General features: G+C 44.0%; 2 protein-coding genes across 6 annotated transcripts; both read right to left on the bottom strand.

Annotated features, from left to right (window-relative positions):
- Nucleotides 1-11,439: 11,439 nt before the first annotated feature.
- PNLDC1 (PARN like ribonuclease domain containing exonuclease 1) lies at nt 11,440-22,200 on the bottom strand. 5 transcript variants are annotated; one of them, XM_048935791.1, is made up of 19 exons: nt 22,077-22,200; nt 21,571-21,628; nt 21,376-21,449; nt 20,726-20,759; nt 20,454-20,577; nt 19,700-19,788; nt 19,089-19,189; nt 18,234-18,313; nt 17,113-17,250; nt 16,354-16,423; nt 16,008-16,093; nt 15,764-15,819; nt 14,391-14,458; nt 13,898-13,951; nt 13,642-13,684; nt 13,055-13,154; nt 12,399-12,574; nt 12,132-12,230; nt 11,440-11,608 (listed from the first exon to the last, which is right to left on the bottom strand). In XM_048935791.1, exons 1-19 carry the CDS (start codon nt 22,150-22,152, stop codon nt 11,536-11,538), a joined length of 1,599 nt encoding a protein of 532 aa, XP_048791748.1. In that variant the 5' UTR covers nt 22,153-22,200; the 3' UTR covers nt 11,440-11,535. The 5 variants fall into 5 exon arrangements, with proteins under 5 accessions (XP_048791748.1, XP_048791749.1, XP_048791750.1 ...); XM_048935792.1 differs by having other exon boundaries at nt 14,391-14,455; XM_048935795.1 differs by having other exon boundaries at nt 11,504-11,608; nt 13,038-13,154.
- A 288-nt stretch (nt 22,201-22,488) lies between these two features.
- Nucleotides 22,489-25,128, bottom strand: MRPL18 (mitochondrial ribosomal protein L18). The gene is made up of 4 exons (XM_048935921.1): nt 24,928-25,128; nt 24,139-24,319; nt 22,922-23,156; nt 22,489-22,710 (listed from the first exon to the last, which is right to left on the bottom strand). Exons 1-4 carry the CDS (start codon nt 24,989-24,991, stop codon nt 22,639-22,641), a joined length of 552 nt encoding a protein of 183 aa, XP_048791878.1. The 5' UTR covers nt 24,992-25,128; the 3' UTR covers nt 22,489-22,638.
- Between the last annotated feature and the right edge of the window lie 281 nt (nt 25,129-25,409).

Here is a 25,409-nt window from a genome sequence, read left to right as displayed (position 1 = left end):
AGCCTTTCTTTCCGTAGAGAATGTTGCATAAAAGTGCTCCTGGAATAGGCACAGGTGGCCCCTCCCTTCTAGGGTCATTTCTTTCTCATATGCCAAAGCCAAGCTGTTTGTCTCAGATGAGGAATTGGAAACACTTCTGGGGAAAAGGAGGGAAACCATTTCCTTTTTGAGCCTCTGCCCTAAACTGTTCTACTCTTGGGTAACTTCCCAAACTGATGGATGTAGAAGCCAGAGATGCCCTCTTGGGGCTATGCAAAGGCCTGGATTGCCAAGTCTTCTCTTTGACAGCTGATCTGAAAACAAACAGAAACTTAAAATAGTATTTCTACCATTGCATTGGCTTCAAGTTTTCAGCCCTGAGTTGAACTGGACCAGGAAAAAGGGGCAGAATGAGCAGTACTAAAATGAGAGTTGTGCCTTCTTTGTCCTCCATTTTACTCCTTTGTCCACAGTTTCTATTTATTATTTCCTCTCATCTTCCTTTTGCCCCTTTCTTGACTTTTTTGCTCTGCCCTTCCTCTCATTGCATACTTGGGCTGGAGTTCTCTCAAGATGATGTTAACTTCCTTCTTGTGACCACTCGAATTGCCAGACAAGGATTGAGAGACTGGGAAAATAAAATGGGAAGAATAATGGAAAGGACCAAAAATGGTGTGCAAAATCAATACAGAGAGCATGCATTTTCAGTATCTCTCCATGATCTCCCATCACTGCACTTCTACCAGCAGGTTTCTGCATGCAGTCAGTCACACCTTTCTCCTTAACACCACCAGCAATAAAAGCTCTTCTCTTCCCACACACTCCAAATATTCCACACATGCCAAATATCACCCACCAACTCCAAGGCTGTCCTTACATTCTCTTCCACAGTGCTCTTTCTGCCACAACCATAAAAGCACACTCTCGCTATGAGCACGGTGGCTGCTATCGAACATGTAATTCTTTACATATGCAGTTACTGTTTTCTTAAAATTAAATAAATAAATAAATAAATAAATAAATAAGAGAGAGAAAGAAAAGAAAAAGATAAGGAAAGAAAAATGCTGGCATTATTCAAGATAAAAGAACCTATTTTCAAGTGAGCCTGAGAAAAGAGCAGTCAGGCCCAGCTTGTTTTCCAAGTGTAGCAGGAAGGCTTAATGAATGTTTTCTGATGGGGGCATTGGGTAGACTCTAGTGAGGAATAGTTTCTGAGGTGATTGTGAGAGGATTTTCTTCAGTACTTACCAAAATCAAGTTCTCACCTAGCAGTGGTCAAGGGGACCACTTGGGATCCATGTCCTCACATATGCATGAACAGTTGTCTTTCTCTCTTCACAAGGCAACCTCAAACAAAATTGTGAGAAGACAGCTTGTCTGGCCCTACCTGCATTGAAGCCTCCAGCAAAGCACCAGTCAGCTTGACTGGAAACGGGACCAGCCTGAAACTTGCTTACATCTTGACTTACATTTTTGTTCTGGATTATGAAGGACACTTCTTCCAGTTAGAAAATGATGTGTCACATCAGGCAGAATTTAAAGTGTCAGAGCATATTGCCCTAGATGACAAGATTGTATCACCTCTGCTATGATCCTGTGCCTAGGCTGCAAACTGAGCTGACTGTCAGAGGAGCACTGTTTGGGGCAAGCTGAATGGAAAGAAAATCCTGACCACTTTTAGTATGATGGGCTTGGATATAGGATTTTTTAATGTAATCATAAGTTGGACTTTTGAAAGGAAGAGCTCTCTCCTGGTCCCATGTTCCCAGTTAGTGATCTCACTCCAGTTTTAGTGAAAAGAAAAAAAAAAAAGTAAGAAAGAAATGAGTATATTTTCATTTTTGTCTGTTTCGGAGAGAACAGTTTCTGCTCTTGGGAATTCCAGATTTGAATGCTGTGTCTGTGGCACTGTTATTAATAAAGTCTGCTTATTTAATCTGTTCACGGGTATGTCTGGGACTTTCCATTCCTCTAAGATCGGTGAAGCGTTCCGTTTTCTATTTGTTTGATTTAATGCATCTTGTAAGAATTGTCTGAGGAAGAAAAGGGCCATCTCCTGGAGATTCCTGGAGACTGGAGCTGCCTTAAATATTTACAAAAGCAAATGTATGCCTTTGTGCCTGCAGCTCCTCTTCGTGGGAGCTGAAAGAGCACACAAGGCTTCTCAGAGCCCTGCATCCCACCTCTGCAGGGACAGCAGGTGTGGGCACTGCCAGCACAAGATGGGAACTGCAGCAAGTACCTCCTGTCTGACTTTGCTTACAAAAAGAAAATGATGTTGGTGATGTTGGTTTGCTTATTGCTTTTAAATGATGCAATCAAGCACTCAACTGTCTCTGAGTCTTTTTAATTAATTGAGAGTACAATTGAATGTATATAAGCAACCTAAAAGGGTTTTGCTCTTTCTTTCAAAATTCAGAGATCAAATGCACCAAAATGAAACTCAAGATCTTTTTTTTCTTTTTTTCCCCCCAATTCTCATTTTTAGAGACTGATGGTAAGATTATATTTATATACTTTAAAAACTCCCATTGGTTTTTCCTGAGGGCTGCATGAATGCAGGTGATAAGGCCATGCTTTGCCCTTACTGACAGGAGATTGCCCAGGAGGTGCTGGGAAAGGCAGTGCACGTACCCATCATTTCCTCACAGCAGGCATGTTGAGCCTCACTGGCTGCTCTCAGGGGCAGCATGCATTGTACATGTATTGTACAGGATATGACTGGCCGCACTTTTCGGCATGGCACCTCCTCACGTCTGGGCAGGAAGAAGGGCTTTCTTGCTTCCTGCTTCACGGGTCGGTGCTGAGCACTTCTCCTGTCTTTTCCATGCTGGAGACATGGAACATCCTCTCAGTCACTCCGACTTTGCAGAGCCTTTCTTCCTGGGGTCCAGGGAGGACTGTACCTTTCACTTGAGTGAATGAATTCATTTTTTTCCTTCCACAGCCACAGCATGTCATGCTGGCACCGTACTTCAAGCACACTACGCTTCCTTCTTTCTGCTGGCTTAGCCTTGTCTGTTATGGGACAGATCCCCCAGTCCAAACAACCACCAGCAGAGCACCCAGCACGGTGACACAGCCCTCAGGACTATGGATTCCTCCCAGCCAACTCCCATGCTCCTGCACACACACTACCATCATTTACTTTCTCAGAAGCTGATGTAAGGACATGGCTGCGCCTCTTGGACAGGCACTGGCAGCAAGCCAAGACAGCTCCAAAGCACCATCTTCATTTCCCTCACAGCTTTTGTCCTGTGAAGCTACCATTGCCTTCCTGTTGCTGTAGCTGTGTCTGACTGAAGTGTGTGCTCTCCAGGCCAAGTAAGCTGATCCTTGAGGAGAAAACAGCAGGAGCAAGGGGCAAAGCCCACGCTGGTCCCATGCAGGCGCTCTGCTGATGGAGGAAACATGAGCTTTCCCTGCACTTCTTTCTCTCTATCATCTCCAGAGAGGTCTGGGTGAAAGAGTCTCTTTACTTTGGAGCCTACCTAAAGAGCGAGTGTAAGTTAGATGTGCTAAGTCTGACTTATTGAAGAGCAAATAATGGAAAGGTTTCCTTCTGAAAGGGAAGATGTGGAAGGATCACACAGTGCACAGCCCCGTGCAAAGTCCAACAAGGCAAACAGAAGAGAAGTGGCTGCAGGGAGGACGGTGCCTTTGTCGCTTCCCCAGTGCCTCTTGATGCTGTGTTAGTGCACAAGGTAGGCTTTTCAAAAGGACGGCTCTGGCATTGAAAGGTATTTGCAAAGCAAAGCAGAGCCATCAACAGAAATTGTATTCATTCTCCATCAAGACTCAGTTCTGCTGATTTTTGTGAATATTTTCAGTTGCTACAATTAGCACCAAAGCACACCAGAAATTTCCTTCTTTCAAGTAAATCTTTTTCTCTTTTCCTAAGGAAACGAATTTTAGAGAGCACAAGCCAGTAACACAGTTGAGCTTACACAGATGTGCGAATTTCCCTCTCCCATCTTCTGTTGGATATTGAGAATAACTGAAATCAGCATACCATAACTGAAGGATTCTGTGCTGCACACCCAGCTTGATCCTGAAGACAAATTACAGCAAAGATGAAAACGTACATGGAAAATGTAGGTCCTCGTCCTGCAAAGTGCTGAATGGTATTGGCTGTTCTTACCATGAAAGCAATAAAGAGATGCTTAGTGTTTTGTAGAATGTTGGCTTTTTGTTTTTTGTTTTTTCAAAGCCTGTGTAAATGTGAGCAAACTACACTAGACACAAAGAATACAAAATCAGATGAGACTGTTACATATTTATCCCTGGGTATATGTACATATTAAAATAATGCATTAATTGTCATTTTAACACTGGTGACAAATCATTTTGCTTTATGACTGTGTGTGCTCCATAAAATGACAAACTTTTGGATTACATAAACATGGCTGTAGAAAACTTGTGACTTTTCCTTTGATGGCAGTTATAATATTATCAGACTGGTTTTCATTAATAGTACATGGGAGCTGACTAAATGTGTGGCAGTATAGATAATTTGCTAACATTTTCACATTTGCTGGGTTCTTATCACAAAAGAAGTATTCTTTTTTGTCTCAGGGCTGTGGGTTATTAATGCCTATCCACAGAAGTAAGATCAGTAGGTCCACATCATACTTTTTTTTAGTAGTTATTTGTTTGCAAGCACTGCTATTTAAATAGGAATATCTGCTGTGCGAATCAGCTCAGTACTGTCAGCCTGGGCATTTATGCAATTTGCAGAATTTTATTTCTAACCTTTGCAGCAGCCCTCTCTAATGAGTAGATTTTTCTCTGCAGGGAACTATTTTTACTTTCCCCCTTTCATGCTTGAGATGAGATCTTTGTAACCCAGCTGCAACAAGGAACAGGGAATCACTCAGTACAATATTTGTAACAGAATATGCAGAAGAGAATGCATATCAGCTTTAGCTCTGACGTGTTCAATAAACCTGTCTCTCCTTTGGTGAAGTGATTTAATTTACATAATATTCACAGACTGTATCTGTTCTCTTCCTAATGCATGGGACTCATAAGAAATTAATTTATTTACAGTCACTCTAAATTATAATACCTAGGAACCTAAAAATTATCTGGCATGTTTCCACTAGCTGCAGTAATGCAAACTGATGGCAGAATATTAATTCCCCTCCTGCTCACAGAAAAGAACTCGTGTTTCAGAGAACATCACAACAGAGTCACTTAATCACATTGTACCTCATTAGCAGATGATCAGCAAAGCCTAACAAGATCAAATCCAATGCCTGGAAGACGGCACATTGTTTCTGAAGGCATATTTGCCATTTAGTGCTTTCCCATGGCATGTTGGGATTAGGTGGTAGTGTTATCATTCTCTGATTTCTTTGTTTCAAGATGAAGAGGAGGAGACCTACTGCTTTTCATTAAATCGTAGAATCATAGAATGGTCTGGGTTGAAAAGGACCACAGTGATCCTCTAGCTGCAACCCCCTGCAATGTGCAGAGTCGCCAACCACCAGACCAGGCTGCCCAGAGCCACATCCAGCCTGACCTTGAATACCTCCAGGGATGGGGCATCCACAAAACCTCCTTGGGCAACCTGTTCCAGTGCATCACCACCCTCTATGTGAAAAACTTCCTCCTAATATCTAACCTGAACCTCCCCTGTCTCAGTTTAAAACCATTCCCCCATTCCCCCTTGTCCTATCACTATCCACCCTCGTAAACAGCCGGTCCCCCTCCTGTTTATAATCTCCCTTCAAGTACTGGAAGGCTTTTGTCCTAAAACTGTCCACCGAGTTTGTCATTCTTTCCAGCTGTCTTGTGCTATACAGGCTGACTCCAGTGGACCTGCAGTCACCTGTTCAGAAGAATTTCTCAGCTATAGCTACTCATTGCTAGGTGTAGTTTTCTTTCCACTGGGGACAACACCGGACTTTCTTCTGACAGTCTTCAATACAGAGCAATGTCCGCACACCCTGCTCCCACGTGGAGCCTCTCAGCCTGTGGGTATGCTGCTTTCCTGATCACCAGTGGGATAGAGCATTTCACCAACTGAAGGTCTACCAAGCTCTGCTCTCTGAGGGCTCTGGGATAAGCAGTGCAATAGCTACCTCCTATTTTTACCCCCTCCTCATGGTTCTCTCCAGTCGGATCTTGTTCACTGCAGCCCAAAAGAACCTGCCGCAACAGAGGCCCCAGATAAGGTTTTACATCACACATCATTGTCACCATCATGGCATTCCTCATCTTTGCCATGCCCATAAGACTCAAAAGCATTTTGAAATTTGGGACTTCTAAATCAGTGTTGTTCAGACTGGTTTACACTTCTGCCTTGTCCAACCCTATTAGCAGCATTGCAAATACTTTGGTCTGCCTCTGTGTGAGGGATGGAGTAGGTTGAGGTCTGGGAGCCAGTTCTGACAGCAGTACGGAGAGTCCTGAGAGATGAAGCAGAGACGGTCATTTGAGAACAGCAGCAGAGTCAGGACTGAGTGGGAAACCCAGGTCTTCAGGCACGAGGTGGGTGTGCATTTCTGACTTCTCAGGACTATAAAGACAGTGAGTCACTATGCAAGATTGTCTGGGAAAACTTCTGGAGCACAAAGCAAAGCGAAGGGGCTGGGCAGTACAGTGGGAGCACCCACCAGCTGCATCTCCCAGGAAGGAGGCAAGGAGCAGCAGAAGGAGGACAGATCTCCAGCTGGGCTTGGGGAGGCCAAAGTGCAAAGCCCATCTTGGGCTGCAAAGTCTCTGAGGGTAATCATGGAAAAAAACACCTATGTGCTCTAACCAGAAAGACCTGTCCAAAAGCTGGACCACAGAAACTAAGCATGGTGCTAAAGGGTGGGAAGGACAGAGAGCAGCAGGAAAGAAGCCCTGCCCCTGGCTGCAGGCTGCCCACTCCTCTTGGGTGCTGTGCCAGCCCTCGGGCCTGTCTGCTCAAAGGGGCCTTGTGCTGGTGTGGCACCTTTTGTCTGGTGCAGATCAGAGCTAAAAGGTGCCTATGGGACTAGGGAAGAGCTCCAGCTGCCTTTCTGTCCCCCATCAGCATGCTTTTCAGCTGTACTAATCATAGAATCATAGAATGGCTTGGGTTGGAGGGGTCCCCAAGTATCATAAAGTTTCAACCTCTCTGCCACTGGCAGGGTTGCTAACTGCTAGATCAAGTACTTGATCAGATTGCCCAGGGCCCCATCCAACCTGGCCTCAAACATGTCCAGGGATGAGGCATCCACAGCCTCTCTGGGCAACCTGTTCCAGCACCCACCCTAGTATTCTTTCAGTAAAGCTTCCCGCTGACATCTAGCCTAAATCTCTCTTCCTTAGTGTAAAACCATTCCCCTTTGTCCTATCACTATATACCCCTGTAAAAAGTTGATTTCCGTCATGTTTATTAACACCCTTTAAATACTAGAAGGCCACAGTGAGGTCCTGCAGAATCACGGAATATCAGGGATTGGAATGGTCTCAACAGATTACCCAGTCCAATCCCCCTCTGGAACAGGAACACCTACATCAGGTCACACAGAAACACGTCCAGGCAGGTTTTGAATGTCTCCAGAGAAAGAAACCCCACAACCTCTCCCTGTAGCCTTCTCTTTTCCAGGCTGATCAAGCCCCAGCTCCTTCAGCCTATCTTCACAGGTGAGATGTTCCAGCCCTTGAATTATCTTTGTGGCCCTGCTCTGGACCCTGTCCAAAAGTTTCACATATTTCCTGCGTGGGGGGATGTAACACTTGGATGCAGTACTCCAGCTGGGGCCTCGCGAGGGGCAGAGTAGAGAGGGACAATCACCTCCCTCACCCTGCTGGCCATCCCTCTTCTGATGGAGACCAGGATACCATTAGCCTTCTGGCCATGATACACCCAGCATATTCATCAAACTATGAAGCATAGGCATCCCCACTCCATTGTGATGCCCCCAGATGCAGACACCCCTCACTGAGCCCTACACATATCCTGTGGCATCAATTCCCATGACCCAGCAGCCCTATTGGAGCAGTGACATCAAGCAGCTCCATCCCACATCCCAGGGGACGGGTAAGTCTCAAGTGTTGTAGGCAGCTGTGGGAGCTTGTGAGTTTGCAAATCCTTTTCTTTATGTGGGAACAACTACCTCTGCTGAAGGTGTTTCAGGCACAGAACGAATCAGTTCTGTCAGGTAAGCAAATGTTGCATGTCCAGTTATGCTGGCTGTGAGTAGTTTTTTAAACAATGGGAAATTATAGCCAGCATGACCTTTGGTAATCAAAAGCTGGAGGCAAAGCAGAAATTTCTAGCAGTGTCTTTTACAGCAAATCTAGAACAAGCCACAGCTGCACCCAATCACTAGTGCCAAGTCTTCTGAAACAAATAAAATATTCTGCATTAGTTCCAAGTACAGAATGAAGGGTTACTGATGATTCTTCCACTGATTTCAATGCTTAGAAATTCAGATGAACCTCAGGTGTGTCAGTGGCATTACTATTTGGAATTGCCACTGAAACCACGAGCCACAAGTTTGCTTCTTCCATTTATGGCACAATAGATTGTTTTCTTTTTTGCATAATTGAAGACTATTTGGGAGTTGGGCTCTTTTTTTCATAAGCCCTCCTATCAGTACAAGCAGGGGGATCCAAGTATGGAGCACAGCCCTGCTGAAAAGGAACCAGGAGTACTGGTGGATGGCCACGAGCCAGCAATGTGCTCTCACAGCCCAGAAAGCCAACCATAGCCTGGGCTGTATCAAAGGAAGCATGGCCAGCAGGTTGAGGGAGGTGATTCTGCCCACTGCTCTGTGTTGGTGAGACCTCATCTGGAGTACTGCATCCAGATATGGAGCTCTCAGTACAGGAGAGGTGTGGACCTGTAGGAGAACATCAAGAGGAGGCCCACAGAAATGATCCAAGGAATGGAACTTCTCCTCTCCTCTACATCTCTTCTGGGGCTCTTCAGCCTCAGAAGAGAAGGCTCTGGGGAGACCTGATGGTATTTCTTTTAATGTGAGGATGCTGAATCCTCTGCTGCCAGACTTCCACTCTGGGAGTTTGGCAGCAGGAAATGCCCTGAGAGGATACCCAGTGGAACAGGGACATTAACTCAGAAAATAAAAGGTACCTAATCATGAACATTTGACAAAAAGGAAGCGTATCAAAAATCAAGTTGTTCTTAGAAACAGATAAATTCTGACCTGAAATGCTCCATTTTCAGGGTTAGATATTTATCAGAGATCTTTACAATTGTTTCACTGACTGTTGAAATTCTTCTTTCCAGACTTACAAGCTAAAGTAAAACCTCCTAATGGTGCTGAGGTTCACAATAACTTCTGTTAGGGACTTCGCTGTGGTTTCAGCACTGTCTTCAGGAGGCAGCAGGTTTGATTTCTGAGCTGACAGCCCTTAGAGCCACTTGAGGTGCACCTCTTGAGTGCTGGAATGACAAGGCAGGTTGCATTACCTCAAATTAGTTTCATAAGGAGAAGTGCCCGCACTCCCTGTAGAAGGCATACAGGAATGTGCACCACAAGAACTACTTCCAGTACTTCTAACTTTGGTTAGTAACAATTTCCTGGCCTGGAGAAAAAACGACAGCTGAGGTCAGAATGGCCATGTTGGCATGCTCAGGGAGATTGATCTAGAGCTACTCAGAAAAAATTGAAAATCATTTCCCACAGCTAAAATTTGCTGCTCTGATTTGTCAGTCTGGCCCCCAGCTAAACCTTTTCATGGGAATTGACTGCTAGTACATCTAACTGATGTCTTCAAAAGGCTCTGAGTGAGTGACCCTGGGTTATTACAGTCTGGCAACTTGTTTCTGAAAGTCCTTCCCCAAGGGAGATCAGAATATATTCAACCTGTCCGCATTTCTTATGTATAAAAGCTGAACACAAATTTAACTGATACGTAGTAGGAGTATCTAGTGGATCTACAGTGTTTTATGTTCTCCCAACTCTAATGCAGGAAAGCCAAGCCTTGATTTGCTACAATATTTTACTTCAGGAGGCATGTCTGTGCCTTGGAGGAGGGGAAAGCATTGTTGGACCTAAGGGCTCTTTCTCAAAAAGAGGTGAGAGAATCTCTGTTTTACTCAGAATTGAAGCTTGTTTCTGTAGAGGATGAACTGAGAGAGAAATCAGTAGTGCTAGGAGCTGATTTGCTGTTTGCCTGTGTGTCATTTGGAAAAGGAAACAGGAGAAGGGAAGCCAAATTTAAAACAGCACAATCGATTTTTCATTACTTAAAGTGCATGCTCTCTTAAAAACTGCAGGGCTTCTCAGAGGTAATGGCTTCTATAACATCACACTCCCTAGACTGTAAAGATGAAAAGCAAGAGGCTTGATCTCCCCCACATTTAAGTAGCTAGCTGAAAGTGAGAACTTTCCCAAACCACACAGTTCAGAGCCTGTGCTTTCCTTAACACAAGGGGATCTCTAGTGATGCTAAAAGACAAGAAGAATGACAGAATAAACAGGGAGATACTTGTGCTGTTATTTAAAGGAACGCTGTGACAGAAAACCCCACTGCTGCAAGGGTTAAAAAAAAAAGTCAGATCCGTTACTTGCCTGGCTGGGAGCTATCTTATGAAATGACAGCTGCAAACCACACGTTCTGCTGAGATCAGGAACCACAGCTGAAGATACAGTGCTCTTTTCTCCAGCACATCAGCAGAGCAGCTAACCATTAGTAGCAGAGTGCCAAGCACACCGCAATACTGTCGTTGCTGTAAGGTCCTCCACAGCAATAAGCATTTCAGAGTAAGCTAAATGCAGATTCTGTATATTATCTGACTACAGGCACCGTTAAATTAGGTGCTGAGCAATGAAATCTAAAGACCGTTATTTGGACATCGCGGATCAGCAGGTTGTTTTTAAGAAGGAAAATTGTTTTAAAAAAAAAAGTTCTTAAGCTTGCAGTCCCTGGGCTGACAAACACAGCAGCTGTATCAGAGCAACTGATCAACAATGCACCTTGTGGTGTCTTTGGATAAAGGAGCGCTCACATGCTGAGCACTAGAAGCAAATGCAAATCGATGCCAACTCACCTGACCTGTGTATATTCTACAAATTGGAAGTCAATAAATTCCCTTTAGCTGTGATTAGCTTCAGCTCTATCGCTGAAATACACGACACTCACAGCACTGCAAGTCATTTTATATTCTCCATAATACTTCATGAGCCTCCAGAGTGGTTTCTGCCCATTTCCAATTGGTAAACAGTGACATTTCCCCTGCTTTACAACTGCCGTTAAAAATAGTCTCGTTCATTTCATAACTTCCAGAACTTCAGCACAAAAGTGTTCTATGCAGCAGAGCAAGCACTGAGAACTGGCTTATGAATAACTGCAAAGCACCAATAGAAAAATCAAAGTAAATCAGTCATAAAAGCACAATCTGCACCTGTGTGCTTTGAACAGATTACAAAGGAACACAAGCTGGACCCAATACATCCTCTTCAAAAACACTTTTCCACAAAGGCAATTACAAACACTATTCTTTTTGCTCGTACTTTATTGAATGTAGTGAAAATGAAACAAAACAAACATTCAAAAAAAAAAAAAAGAAAAGAAAAAAGGATCTGTTCCTCAGAGCTCATCTGAGAGTCATTATGGTGAACGGGAAGGAGATCCTCCAAGCACAAAGGCCAACAGAGACCAAAGTGCCACAATACCAGAGACTCTAAAGGGGAAGAATGATAAAATACTGTTAATTTTGCTCTTGTTCAAAACTGACTCTTTTCCAGACTGTGTCAGGCCATAAATGCACCACTGACAAGCACTGCTGTCACTGCCTCTCCAGAGAGACATACTTTGAATCTAGAATTCTCTCCTACTACTGAGTTTTCAACTCTTCTGTAGAAAGAAACACAGCCATCCCACACCTGGAGACTCTGCCTCCTCCTCCCAGGCCCGGAGCTGGCACTGCAGCTTATCAAGGTCATCCTCTGTCTGTTACCATGGCACATAGTTTTGTGCTATCCGTGGGGAAACATTCCTTAGTTAATGAAGATCAAGATCACTCCTGCTGCCCGGGAGTGAAAGCTCACAAGCACCAACCCACAGTCAGCACAGGAGCCTGCTTCTGAATCCCCTGTTCTCTGGGATGTGGCCAGAGAACAGCACACTGCTCCTGTGACAGGGCCGAGGCACTGAAAGAAATGCCTTTCTTCCCTCCTCCCCATTCATGTGATTTCGTAACTCACTTTAACAGGCAGTTCACATGAGGAGAGTGCCTCCAGTGGCGATAGACAGAGATCTGCAGCTTAGGGTGATTTTTGTAATCACGCAGAACACGAATGACACTGTAAGGAGAAGAGATGTCATTAACCATGACTCCCAGGCTGCTTATGAAATCTCACACATCAGAGCAGGAATCTCTCTGTCTAAATAGAGTGATACAGGAGAGAGTGGGAGAGAACTTGGATGACAGGATTAAGGTAACAGAAAGTTAGGATTTTCTGGTTACTTACTGCTTAAATCTATTGGAGAGCAAAATGAATTGATTCTCTGAAAGCCGTCTAATATCAAAGCGACAAAGAGGCTGCAACTCCTGGTAGATCTGCCTTTCATCCAGCCGTGGCCAACCTCGAACACAGACAACCAAGGGAGGGGGGTATCGGCAGGAAGCATCTTCCCCAGAGAAGTTCTGGAAAATGTGCAATACTGAGACATATCTGCACCCAGCAACACTGCAGAAATACCACTAACAGAAAACATGCAAAATGCAGCACAAAAATAAGACAGTCCTCTGTACAATACAGCTGATGGTGTGAAGTTACGTTTCTTCTGCCCAAGGATTTTTTCTAAATGTGAGTCATAAAAGCAAACTCACAATTATCGTGTAGAAAAATAAAACAGAGAAACAGCAAGCTCTCTGCCAGGGCACAGCAAGTCAGCGCAGCATGAAGGGACTAATGCCATCTTACAGGATAACAACAGTAACAAACTCCATAAGGCAGAACTTGAACTCAGTGACGTTTTGAAAGGTCATTTGTACCACCTGCACAGAGACAGCTTCTGCCAAGGTGGGCCCAGGCAAGGTGAATTGTTCTCTAATGAATGCATCAGCTGAGCTACGGACCTACATATCCCACCACCTGGTTACAGACCTGCAATTCATACGCACAATGCTTGAGACGCCACCTCGGATGACATTCACCTTGTTCAAATACTCGGCTAACATGGTGAGATACTGAGAGAAAGAAGAATTGGCCTTCGCTGCATCGCTACATCAGAAAACAAAATGGAAGAAAGTTTTGTGAGAAAATGGGTTTTTTGAACCTTAGCATCATCTACAGAAGCCAAAAAGCTGCAAGCACAGGGAAAGGATTTTTGAACAGTGGCTTAACTGAAGTCACCGAATCATAGAGATTTCAGAAGTGGAAACTAATGGAAAATGAATTGACCCTTAACCAAGTGAACTGACCCCGAGAGAGCTGATCCAAGGATAAAGGATTCACTGTGCCATTTCCCAACCTCTGAGCAATTTCATGGCCCCCAATTTCATTTTTCTAAATGTCAGCTTTGACATAAAGCTACTACTTTCAGATTTATAAGATAACAATCTAATTAGAACAGTGACATTTTCAATAACGCTCTTTTACCCAAAAGGAAGGCCTGAATACAAAACATCAGCCAGAACCAACTCATGACTTGTATTCCGTAAAATCCATCTATGTAACAATTCTTAATAAACCCTTAAGCTCCACTCACTCTGTCAAGCTGCACAACAGCAAATGAGCTGCCTTCAGAAGAACTAGAAAGAGGAACAACGGGGTGCCATTAGAACAAAAACTGTAGAAACACAACTAATGGAAATTACTTTAAGCACAAAACTCACTGAAGTGCTAAGTTACTAACAGCAACATTATATTAAACAAATGCTTCTTATCACTAAATAAACAACAGAGCCACAGAGCAGGGAAGGCATTGTCACATTCGAACAACAAGTGTTGAAGAAGCATTTTACCTGAACCACAGAGAAATGCATCATACGCTGCCTCATGAGGAGCCGCCTTCTCAGCTGAAGCGTCCAACAAAATCAAAAAGAAACAAACACCTCTAGCACACTGTGGAAAATGCTTGGCCACAGAACCTTAATGTCTGTAAGATCCATTCTGCTGTTTATTCCTCCACTGCTCAGCTGTTCCCTCCCTCCCCTTAAAGCCCTTACAACCTATGGCACATCTATGATTCTACCGGGCATTTTAAAATGACCCCAACAAAAAGGCAACACTTATACCAATGTCTGAAGAGTTTAGTGAGATGCACATAAGAACAAAATTAACTTTCATGAAGACCTGAACCAAATTGTGTTTAACGCTACCGATGGCATGGGAACTGTGTACCAGCAGCTCGATGTAAAGTCAGCAGTCCTACTCACACTCACTGATGCTGTGCCTGTGGACATCCACAGAGTAAAACAAAACTCCCAACTCGGAAGGTGTGCTTAAAAACTGTACCGTATCGCACAGAGTCCCTTGCAAGAACAATCTCTGGACACGATGGATCCATGGGATTTAAGTTGCTGCTGAAGACAAATGGACATGTAAGATTTTTGTCCTTCCTCGGTATGTTAGAGACAAAGTTACATGCCTGTTCTCTAGTAACCTGTGGCTTCATTTTAGAAAAAGCTACTGAACATGTTAGAAGCAACTTTTAAACTACTGCATGAGAAGGGTGAGGTACTTTGCTGAACGCAATCTTCCAGTCTTTCTGAAAACTTAACTCCTAAATACTACTTCAGTCTCTTCTTCCATTCAAACCTGCAAAGGAGCATATTTGTTCTAACTGCACGCAAAAATGTGAATTAAACTGAAAATCAAAGGGCCAGATTAAACTGAAACCCATGGAATGGCTGAAACAAAAGAACAAAAAACACAGGACCTCTGAGAACCTACAGTCTGAAACAGCTAAAAACAATAACAACACCCACCACAGAATAATGCTGTTTTTATAAGCTCTAATTTTGTATCTGATTTTTGGGAGTGAGGGTGAGGGGAAATTTTGATTTTCCTACCAAGTATTTACAACACACACAAGCAATTTATCCACAGAACAAGTGTAGAAAAGGTTAAGTGTTCTAACACACCATAGCTAAGCTGATGAAATACAGGATCTACTGATGCTCCATTAGATTATCGTACTTAGTTCCTGCTTTCAGCTAAGAGAAGCTTTTTCCTGAGAGCGGATATTTCAAATCAGTGTCTTCACTGAGAATTTAAATTCACTCATTTCATCACATGCCACAAGCTGTGCAGCTGTGTATAAGGCTACTTGCAAGCAAACCTCGAGACCAATTAAATAAAGGTGGAAAGCTATTACAAAGCTATGAAGTCCTGTTGGTATTTTGGAATACAGGCATCTCTATAACCACATAACTAGAAGCATAGAATAGTTCAAGTTAGCAGGAGCCCACAAGCAACATCAAGTCCAGCCCCTGGCTCCACATAGAACCATACAGAATTCAATTCCTCTCTCTGAGAGCTGTGTCCAAACGCACCTTGAACTCCAGCACTTGAGGCTATGCCCCCTGCCCTGGACAGCCTGAACCATGCCCACCGCCCTGATACTCTGCAGTTACACAGTAGAAACTACAATACATCTCAACATCTCATGGACTGTAGTCCCATTGTGCTAGATGAAAATTGACTTAAAAAAAAAAAAAAATTTCACAATTACTTTATAACAAATACGAGCAAAGCTTTTGCTCTTAAATTTAGGAAGACAAGAAACAAGCTTGAAAACTTTTGGGAGGAGGAAAATTATGAACAAACAAAATATTTTTCCCATGAAAACAAGATGGACTACAGAAGTTTTATAGCCCACCACTGACCTGCACAAAACCTCATACACCTCCAGAAGATTAGATACTCGAGGAAACTGATAGTTCTGTAAAACAAATCGAGGTTAGAAAACCACGTGAGTTCATTCACTGATCCTGCTGCCTCATTAAATGGGATCTGAAATCAGACCGTTTCAAGGCAACACTTAGAACTGATCACAGCTCTGTGACCATCACACGTTCTTTACTGGATGAAAGAGATGTAAGTCCGCATAGAAAGATCTTTCCATCTCACCTTCCAGATGGATTTTGTTACAGTCTTGGTGTCTATGAGGACAGGAAATAGGTGGTGAATATTCTTTTTAAACTCCTCATAGCTTTCTGAAAGCAAAGCACACAAAGCCATTACAAAAATGAGAAGCCAGTGGTATTTCAAACAATTAAGAAAAGGAAGTGTACTCAGAGGAATGATGCCCTGTTCCAGCAGGGCACAGAAGAGATAGGTGATGAGCACTGTTGCTTGCTCAGCTTTGTGGGTGGCTGGGGTGGTGAAGGGCCACCAGCTCTCACCCTCTCGCCCCTGCTGCAAGGACAGCTGCTGGGGGCACAGATCCTGGGACAGCAGATATGCACAGCATTACCTGGCAGGGGGTTGTAGAACTTGTCATGGAGATGACAGAGGTCCATCAGCATGTTGTGTCCCACCAGAGGCTATTGGAAGAACAAACATAACAGCCTGTTGAAGCGCAGTTTTGCAGAAGGACTCAGACGTAACCAACCTCAGGTCTGCTCAACAGCTGTAATCCTTTCCTCCCAAAAGTAATTCAGGTTGCATGAGTTATATCAAGACTAGTATTTTTAGGAAATCAGACTTATGGGCTCTCTGAAGAGGGTATTTTTCAGTAGAACTCTATTTTGAGTGGATTGAAGGAACTATGGGGCAGATTCCCGTTCAGCTGAGCAGTGGTAGTATCTTCCAGTGATCAGATTTACAGTCCTACTCAGAAGGGGAAGGACATCACCTCCTTATCACCCATAAAGCCCTCTGAAGCTGAAATTCATTCAATAATCTGGATACAGAACACAAGAATTGTCATCTATAATCACAACAAAGGTGTGCATGATCCAAGAAACAGGTCTGCCACATGCTAGAAATCTTAACTTGTTCAAAACAAAAATTTGCTCAGCTTTCTTAGATGGTGATTCATGCTGTAACAAGGATTCAGCATTGCAGACTCTTGCGTTTACTCAAGTAGACAACTGAACAGGATGATCACACTGAATGAGCTGAGTCATTTAACACAAGCTGCTTTATCTCTTATCACGCTTTTACATCCAGAACAGCAACTTAAATAAAAGATTAAAAATAAATAAATGAGAATAGTGATGGGTCATTTTACCTTTTTAGCTTTAACAATTATCTGGAAAAGGTTGGTAAAGCCCCGGGCAGATGTGAGAATGAGCTCCTTCTGGCAGGAGTCATGAGAAGAGCTTTCCAGAAGGCGACGATGCTGCGGACTCACTTTTTTCACCATTACCTGAAAAAAAACAGTGGGTATCAGCCTTCCACATTACCTGTGTGTACTGAATGCTGAGGATTCAAAATCCACTTCTAGTATGAAAAATGAAGAAAAAAAGATGAGAGAATGTGCATCTCAGACCTCAGAACAGCCAGGCTCACTTTCCTTCCCTTTTGAGGTCAGTGCTCCACTAATACGAGACCTCTTCTAATGGTGCCTTATTAATGCTTTTCTTTTTAAGAGGATGGCTCCTATCACAGATAGTTTGGACCACAAATAAACATAATTAACTTTATGCCAATACTATAAGTTTATGGAACCGAAAAACAAACAAACAAAAGCATTGCACAGATTGAATCCCCAAAGGCTGTGCTTCAGGTGAGCAGGCTGGGTAAGCCTGTCACTCTGCCGATAACAGCTATCAAGCCAAAACAGAACTAAAGCAAGGAAAAAAAAACAAGAACAAAAAAAAACCCTCCATAATCCATTTCTAAGCAACTGACTGTTACCACTACTGTGCCATGTTCTAAAATGTCTGCAGCCATTGGTTTAATTCAGAAAATACTGCATCAAATGGAAAATACCAACGTAAACAAAGGCATATCCCACGAAAGCAAGACATACAAAAGTGAAAATCTTCAAAGCAACTGTATGGCAAAAGGCAGCAAAGAAAAAACACAAAAGGCTGAAAACTGCTATTTCTTGCAAAGGTATTAAAGGAGAGATTTTTCAAAGGCAGCGGGAGAGTTTCTGCAGAACTGCCCCAAGGACAAGTGTTTCTCACTCAAGGTATTTTGTGGTCACAGGGGAAACAGTTCCACTTGGGAACTGTTCCAATAACCAAAGTTATTCAATTTTGTGAGATTCCAAGTAAAGGGATTCAGAATTGACACTTTGTCACTGCTTTCTCCTCTTGGACTCATTATTAAAAGGCAACACTTCAGAATCACTGTGGGAATGTCAGTCCTACCTACCAAAGTGGAAACTCTCGTACAGCTCACCTCATTGTCTCCAAGAGGCTCTGTCCAAACGTTTGGGAGAGCTTGTCGCAGAACCAGTTGAACATCAAGCATCTGAGAATCTAAGACAGAAATGAAGTAGTAAAAACTTTAGAGGTGCAAATAATTCTGTTTAGCAAAACACTTTTTTCTAGACAGAGGGACTAACCAGATGGTTCTACTCCAGGGTACAAAAAACAGTCCTGAATGATACGATCTTAATACATTCCTGCACATGTGGTGACAGCAAAAAAAAAGTCACATGGAGAATTTCAGTCAAATAAGCTTTTGGGAGGACACAAAGTAAAGGAAAAGACCAACTGAAAATGAGTGGAGAGAGAAAGACATTCCTGAGAGCTCTGGAGGGGAGAAAAAAAGAAAAAAAAAAAAAAAAGGCTGCATTTACAGAAGAGCAACATGGGTTGCAAATGATCTTCTATGCCTACTAGCACGAGGTGCTCCGTGGCTTGGTGGGCCTTTCCTGTTGCTGCACAAGGGTGGTAATATACTTTGGATGAAGTCCCATCTTCTTCTAAATCCCTCTGTACTGAAAACAAGCCCACTGCAGACAAATCCAAAGCTTTCCTGTTTCAGAGCAACTATGAATTTTCCAGCTGCTACTCTGAAGCACACAATGGAAACCAGTGACTGCAAAGCAAGCTCTTCTGGTCCAAGCACCCAGACATCCATCCCTGCCACGGGAAAACCCAATGCCACAACAACACAGAAAAGCAGAGCTCAGAGAGAAATTCCTGACAAGAACAGAGACATAGATAGAAGGAGGAAACGACAAGCAGCCCCAGATTTGAGAAGTGACAAAGCCACTCAGAGCCCACAGGAAGGCACCCTGCTTCATACCACTCAGATCCTGCAGAATCATTGAGTCCCCTTCCTTGGCTGCTGCTATCCAACAGGTCACTTCATCAATAGCCTTCTTCACCACATTCATGTTCGGAGCACTGAAGCAGGATCAGGGATGAAGAAGGAATGGGGGAAATTGTTTTGTCTGTTTCCATAGAGGGAGACTCACACCCCGCTCTGGGAATGCAGAATTTCCCAATTATCCAGCCAAATCCAGATTGTATTGTATGATTTTTTCCACCAAAGTATCAGGAAGCACTTCTTGACTGCGCAAGTGAAGAAGCACTGGAATAGGCTGCCCAGAGAGACTGTGTAAGGTTTTTCAAGCTCTCCCTCCCTCTTCGGAGATCTTTAAAAGCTGCCTGGACATGTCCTGAGCAAGTAGCTCTTGGTGTCCCTGCTTGAGCAGGGGTTGGAGCAGATTACTTCCAGAGATCCCTGCTAGCCTCAGCAATTCTGTGATCTCAGTACTTCTCAGGACAAACCACAGTATGTGGAAAAAGTTGGCAGCAAGGCATTCAGATCAACAGGTTTTACAAAACATGATTTGAGAAAAGATAGCTGTCAGCAGTGACATTACAGGAGCCATCTCTCTAAATAACACTCACCTGCAAACTTTCCAGCTACCCTCTAAGAGACGCTGGCTAAGCATCTTCTCCTGTAACTCATTCATGTACGGGATTCCATCTTTCAGGAACTGAGGAGGAAAAAATGCCAGATTGATTATTTGCCCCTGGACTTTCTTGCATCAGGTAAGAGAACAGCACAGCCAGATTCAAACCTGGCATGTATTAAGGTGATAAGGGTGTGTCTCATTTTAAAAACAGCCTCTTGGAAAACACCAACTGATGGTAATTCAAGATACATATTTACATAAAGGAGGACACATGTTTTGCTGTGCTTTCACCTTTCCTTTAAGGAAATAAGATAATTCATGTGTCAAGATAAAAATCACACCATGTTACCTGCTTAGAATTGCTAAACAGTGCTCTTACGTAACAACATAGCCTCAATTTTATTGGAAATCTGGCAATAGAAAAGATGCAGGTAAACTGAGAGCTTCCCACCTTTATGGCTAACAAAGACACCCTCTGGAGTCTCTACTGACTTGTATGTTCACTAGAGATGCCTCTTGTTCTTCAGAGATGGGGAAATGTGCCGTAGGCTGACAAAGACACGCTGACTGACATTAAGGCACTTCAGAAAACCACTGTTCCTTCTCCCCGTTGATAGTAAACCACACTATGTATTCATACATTAGCAAACAGCTTTTTACCCCAAGTGTGTGGACATTAATACTAAGTTCTCCTGTAATTGCACAGATTTCCTCTGTTCTAGATTCCTAGCACACAGACTACCTACCTTATTATAGTCAAAGCCATAGTGAGACAGGAATTGAATGCTAGATGCAGAAAGGGTGAATTCAGCATCCATAACTCCCAAAGTTGATGGAAAGAGAAAGAAATTGTATGAATGCACCACATACCTACAACAAAAAGGAAAACTCCACTAGAAGATAACGACAAGATATTGCATAACCATTCCCAAGAGATTTCTGCATAGCAGTACAACCACACTGCCTTCATTTTGAAAGGTAATTGCAAGGCCATGTGGAAAAGATGCTTTTTACCTACTTGTTTGAATTTTCTTCTGAGAATATTGCTAGCCCTGCAAGAGAGAGAAATGTTAATTGAAATGATGATGTTGGACTGATATCTACAAATGCTGTGACAATTAATAATGTGATGTAATGACCCTGAGGGAGTGCACCTTTCTCATTCACTAACAACTTTAGACCAGTGAGAAGTATACGGCCCACAAGACTTCAAGTTATTTACAATGTTAGAAAGCTGATTCTATTAAACTTCAGAGAATATCATGCAACCAACCAAAGCAAATCAACGGCCCAGTTCACAAAACACAAACACAACAATCTGCAGGGCTCAGCAGGGGGCTGGAAATCATAGAATGGCCCGGGTTGAAAAGGACCACAATAATCATCTAGTTTCAACCCTCCTGCTATGTGCAACCACCAGACCAGGCTGCCCAGAGCCTGGCCTTGAATGCCTCCAGGGATGGTGCATCCACAACCTCCTTGGGCAACCTGTTGTTCCAATACCATATAAATGGGTGATCACATTCTGGGAAGCTATTCTGAATTCTACTGTGTATGCTTGACAGACCACACAACTAGTCCTCATATAAAGATCAGTACCTATGGCTTGGCTCAGAGGAAGAAAACACCAACCCCCTGAAGGCTGCTTTCTGCCAGCATGGCACTCACCCAGCTGCGTGATGGTGAAGCGCTGCACACTCTGCCTGACCTTCTGGTACCGCTCAGCTGGGGAGTCAAACAAGCTGATAGATAACAAGGAGAGTGGGGAAAGGGATGTGGGTAAGAAGAGCTGCAATGCTCAGGTTCACTTCCACAACACCTGAGCAGCAGCTTTCCCCTGCATGTGAAGCCCAACAGCCTTACCTGGGCTGGTTATTTTGTAGGAAAACTGAATGTAGGCCAGTAAACTCCATGTCCAGGCCTGTTAAAGAGAAGGAATTCCAAAACAACAAATAAAAACACCGGATAATGGAAGCATGCATTTCACCAGCATCTGGGCAAGGACCTCTCCTCAAACCCACGAAGAGCAAGCTCCAAAGAAAAGGGACTGACGGCTACAAAAGCGTGGCTGCACGAGGGCAGCTGCTGCATGGGGAGCTGGCAGCAGAGCACGGTGCTGCTGTGAGCCAGAACTGATGTGGTTCACAATATATGAGAGCAGCATCCTCTGCCCTCCTGTCTGCTATGGCGTCTTCATGGACAACAAGCTGCTGAAGCGCCTCTCGGTGCATTCCCTCATTTACACACAGCTTTACAAGAGTGAAGTTTCAGAGGCGCAGCACTCCGACCAGGAGCACGCCCGAAGGCGGCGTGGCCGGCAGCGGCCACACAGCAGAGCCCACCGCCGCACCCGAGCGCCCAGCGCTCACCCAGGAAAGCGGCGCGGCCGACGCGGTCCCGCAGGCTGGGCAGGCAGCGCGCGAAGTCCGCCGCCCCCACGTCCATGGCTGCCGGCGGGCAACAACCTTCGCGCAGGTGAGGCAGGACAGCGCCGCGCCGCGCCCCGCCCCGCCCGCTACGCCCGCGGGGTTGCCGGGCCGGGCAGGCGCACGCAGGCCGGATAGCCGCGCAGCTGTGTTCCTTGGGCTGCGCAGAGCCGCAACGGGATGCAAGACTACAAGGCGCGGTTGGGGGAACGTAATTTTTTCAGTTTTCTTTTTCACGAAGTACTACACAAAACTAAATTACTGTTATAAATTTTTTGCTAAGTCAGACGCGCAGGGACCGAAGTGATAAAGATGTTTCATTCCAGTATAAAGAAAAGTGTTGGAAATTTCATAATGAGGAATTCAACGCTTCTATTTATTTATAAATATTTTATTATTAGATGCCATGTTCCAACTCCTTCCATTTCCAGTCCCTCGTTGTGGCTGGACCCACACCTAAGGAAGCGAGTGATGTTCCTTGGAAGTTGTCCCAGTGGTCTCCATTTTATTGGTAAATTCTCCGCGGCTCCCGCAGAACAACACCACCCTCCGTCATTGCTTTTTCAAATTCCTGGATCTTGTTGGAAAGACAGAGATGTGAATAGAGAGAAAGCAGTCAGCACCCAAACATCACTGTGGACACACAGAGTGTAGCCTGTCAAGGTTACCCTTTGGACTGTTGCAAATAGAAACAGTCAAACCAGATAAGGAAACTACTGGTGCAAAAATATAAATCAATGTTTAGAAAGGGGAAAAAAAAAAAGGCAAATCAAGTTTTAGGTACTTGCCGAATCACAACGACGTTCCCAAGGAATAACAGCTTTAAAGTTCACAAAGTTGATTCCCGCTTCCAAACAGCGCTGTGCCATAACACGGCCAAGGTTTCTGCAGGCTGTAACGCCCTTAGGACTGTACAGGTGCCTCTTTATAGCCCACTCTCGAGTAGAGGCAGATAACACAACGTTGCCATTACTGCGCTCCACAAAGGCTTCTACGTAATGCTGTGTCCGCTCCAGCCGTAACCTGGGGAAGGGAAAAATGCAACATGGAGTATGATGTCTTTCCCAGATCTAAAGAGAGAACACACTGATATACGGTCAGTAACTGAAGTTATTTGCTTTATGAGACAACATTGAGTGCACTGGAACTATTAATATAATGATTTCTTCTTAATATTGCTTTTATTAATTTGGCAGACTTTATTTCTTACTTTATTTGGACATAAAATAGGACTCCTTTTACCAGTTAAAGAGACTGAAGTTCCAAGAGTGACTTTTCAGCAATCACGTGCCTGGCCCTATAGTGCCTATATATGCACTCACCCCAAAAACAAGCACTGTGCATCTGTACAATGATGTACTGCTGTCTGTGTGAGGGAACTGCTCTGACTGAAAAGCAACTCTGGGGTTGTCATACAGCCTCTTAAAGTCTTTTTCTCTACAGCTGAGAGCAACTGGTCAGGTTTGGCAAGTGGCCAAAGAGCATTGCTAAGACCTTAACAACTACAGTCTGTTAACAGCACAGTATTTCCTATTGCACTATCAGGAAGGAAAAAAAAAATCAGATTTCCAGATTTGAATGAACTGTACATAGTTCTTCTCTCAAGAAGAAAATAATGATATTGATTCCCCAGCTTAAGATGTACTTGTTTTCCACAAGGCAAGCAATCAACATTTTCTTACAAAATAAAAAAACCGATCAAGTACCTCAAGTAAGACAATATTGCATGGTCAGCACAAGACTATCAAAATCCTAAGTTAAACTGTAGTTGTTTAATCAATATTACTATCTTAAAGACAGAAAGATCTTAAACATACGCTACCTTTCATGCAATGACAATCTATTACTCTCTGAACATAAAAGGTATCTGCCAATTAAGAACAGTTGAAGGGTTAACTGAGTCAATAACCCAAAAAGTACATCTTATGGAAATTCCATATAGTATATATTTCTTAATTCTTATTTATTTTGGATTTTCACCTCCCCTAGTGGTCTTCTGACTCACCTGTGCCAGAATTCACGCTTTGGCCATGTTGTCTTCCAGCCACGCTCCTTCCTAGCAAGTGCCAACTGCTCAAGGTTCCGAGGGTTCCTGTTAGTGAACTCTGGGGAAACAACCTCATTCTCCCTTGTGTCTATTTCACTCTCAGATTTCAGGCTAGCTGTAGTTGAAGCATAACGGAAACCTTAAAGGAAAGCAAGAAAAAAAAAAAAAAAAAAAAAAAGAAGGGAAAACAAAATTAAAAAAAGGTTGGGAATTATATATAATACAAGCAGTAGATCAAATACAAAATAATGTATCAAATCTCAGCCTCTTTCTTCAACTTATGAGATAGAGCATAAGATATAAACTGAAGGTATGTGTAACTTGAACTACATTTTAAGATGTGTGCATATAACACAAATTGGAGAATAATTACAATATTTCTATAATCAGGGCTCTAGGAAATACTGACACTGAACTGCACAAGGAACAAAGAACTGCAGTACCAAATTAGTTAAAACCCATCTATCCATCCCACCTACATACCAATCACGCTATCACACTTGCAAACTCACTCCGCTACGCTCTTTTTTACTTCCAGAACAGCAGCGGAAACCCCTCCACCTGGCTAAGGCTCAAGGCCCCGCTTGCCAGCCCCCAGCCCATCCCACAGCAGCCGTTACCGGCGGCAGCACGGGCCCGCGCAGGACGGAGTAGCCGCACCGAGACACCCGATCTGGCAGCACAGGGGGCGCGACGCCTCCTACTGGACAAAGCTGGTTTGGAGAGTGACAGAGCAGTCGATCTTACCCGCTCCACGCGCCCGGAGCCGGCCAGCCACCAGCAACATGCAGCTGCAACTGCCCAGCGCCATGGAGAACCGGCGCCCGCCACGACTTCAGGCGACAGTCACCTCCCGGGCGCTCAGAGACCCCTGGGCGCCGCCATCTTGGGTGAGGCCGGTACCTCCCTCCTGAAGCTGGGGGGGCACTTCCGCCCAGGTGGTTGTGTCACGTGGGAGCAGTGGGCGGGCTGCTGCGCGCGCAGAGCTCGTATTTTACGGATGGGCCGCGTGGAGGCTGCGCGGTAATGGGGGTTGTCCCGGGAGGCAGAGTGACTTTGAGTACTGGCCTTTCTCTATGGCCAGAAAAGAAAGTAGGGCCTGAGACAATACAAATCTTGGTTTTACGACTAGGAGGAGAATTAATTCACTTAAAAAGTGGAGTAACACGTTGTGATATGATAAGCAAAAGTGTACAAATGCCACACCACAAAACTGGCATTAGATTTGG

Source organism: Lagopus muta, chromosome 2 (assembly GCF_023343835.1).
Source record: "Lagopus muta isolate bLagMut1 chromosome 2, bLagMut1 primary, whole genome shotgun sequence".
In the NCBI taxonomy this organism is placed as follows: domain Eukaryota; kingdom Metazoa; phylum Chordata; class Aves; order Galliformes; family Phasianidae; genus Lagopus; species Lagopus muta.
This window is presented reverse-complemented; position numbering and strand designations above follow the sequence as displayed.

What these genes read in the sequence shown, in the direction of transcription:
- PNLDC1 (XM_048935791.1), bottom strand. Translation starts at nt 22,152, where the DNA reads ATGGACGTGGGGGCGGCGGACTTCGCGCGCTGCCTGCCCAGCCTGCGG. An exon ending in CTTCACCATCACGCAGCTGG is followed by an intron (nt 20,760 to 21,375) that starts GTGAGTGCCATG and finishes TCTCTCTTGCAG; the next exon opens with GGCTAGCAATATTCTCAGAA. An exon ending in AGCCTCTTGGAGACAATGAG is followed by an intron (nt 17,251 to 18,233) that starts GTGAGCTGTACG and finishes GTTTTTTTTCAG; the next exon opens with GTAATGGTGAAAAAAGTGAG.
- MRPL18 (XM_048935921.1), bottom strand. Translation starts at nt 24,991, where the DNA reads ATGGCGCTGGGCAGTTGCAGCTGCATGTTGCTGGTGGCTGGCCGGCTC. An exon ending in GCTCCGGGCGCGTGGAGCGG is followed by an intron (nt 24,320 to 24,927) that starts GTAAGATCGACT and finishes CTTTCCTTTAAG; the next exon opens with GTTTCCGTTATGCTTCAACT. An exon ending in AAGCGTGAATTCTGGCACAG is followed by an intron (nt 23,157 to 24,138) that starts GTGAGTCAGAAG and finishes TCCCTTCCCCAG; the next exon opens with GTTACGGCTGGAGCGGACAC.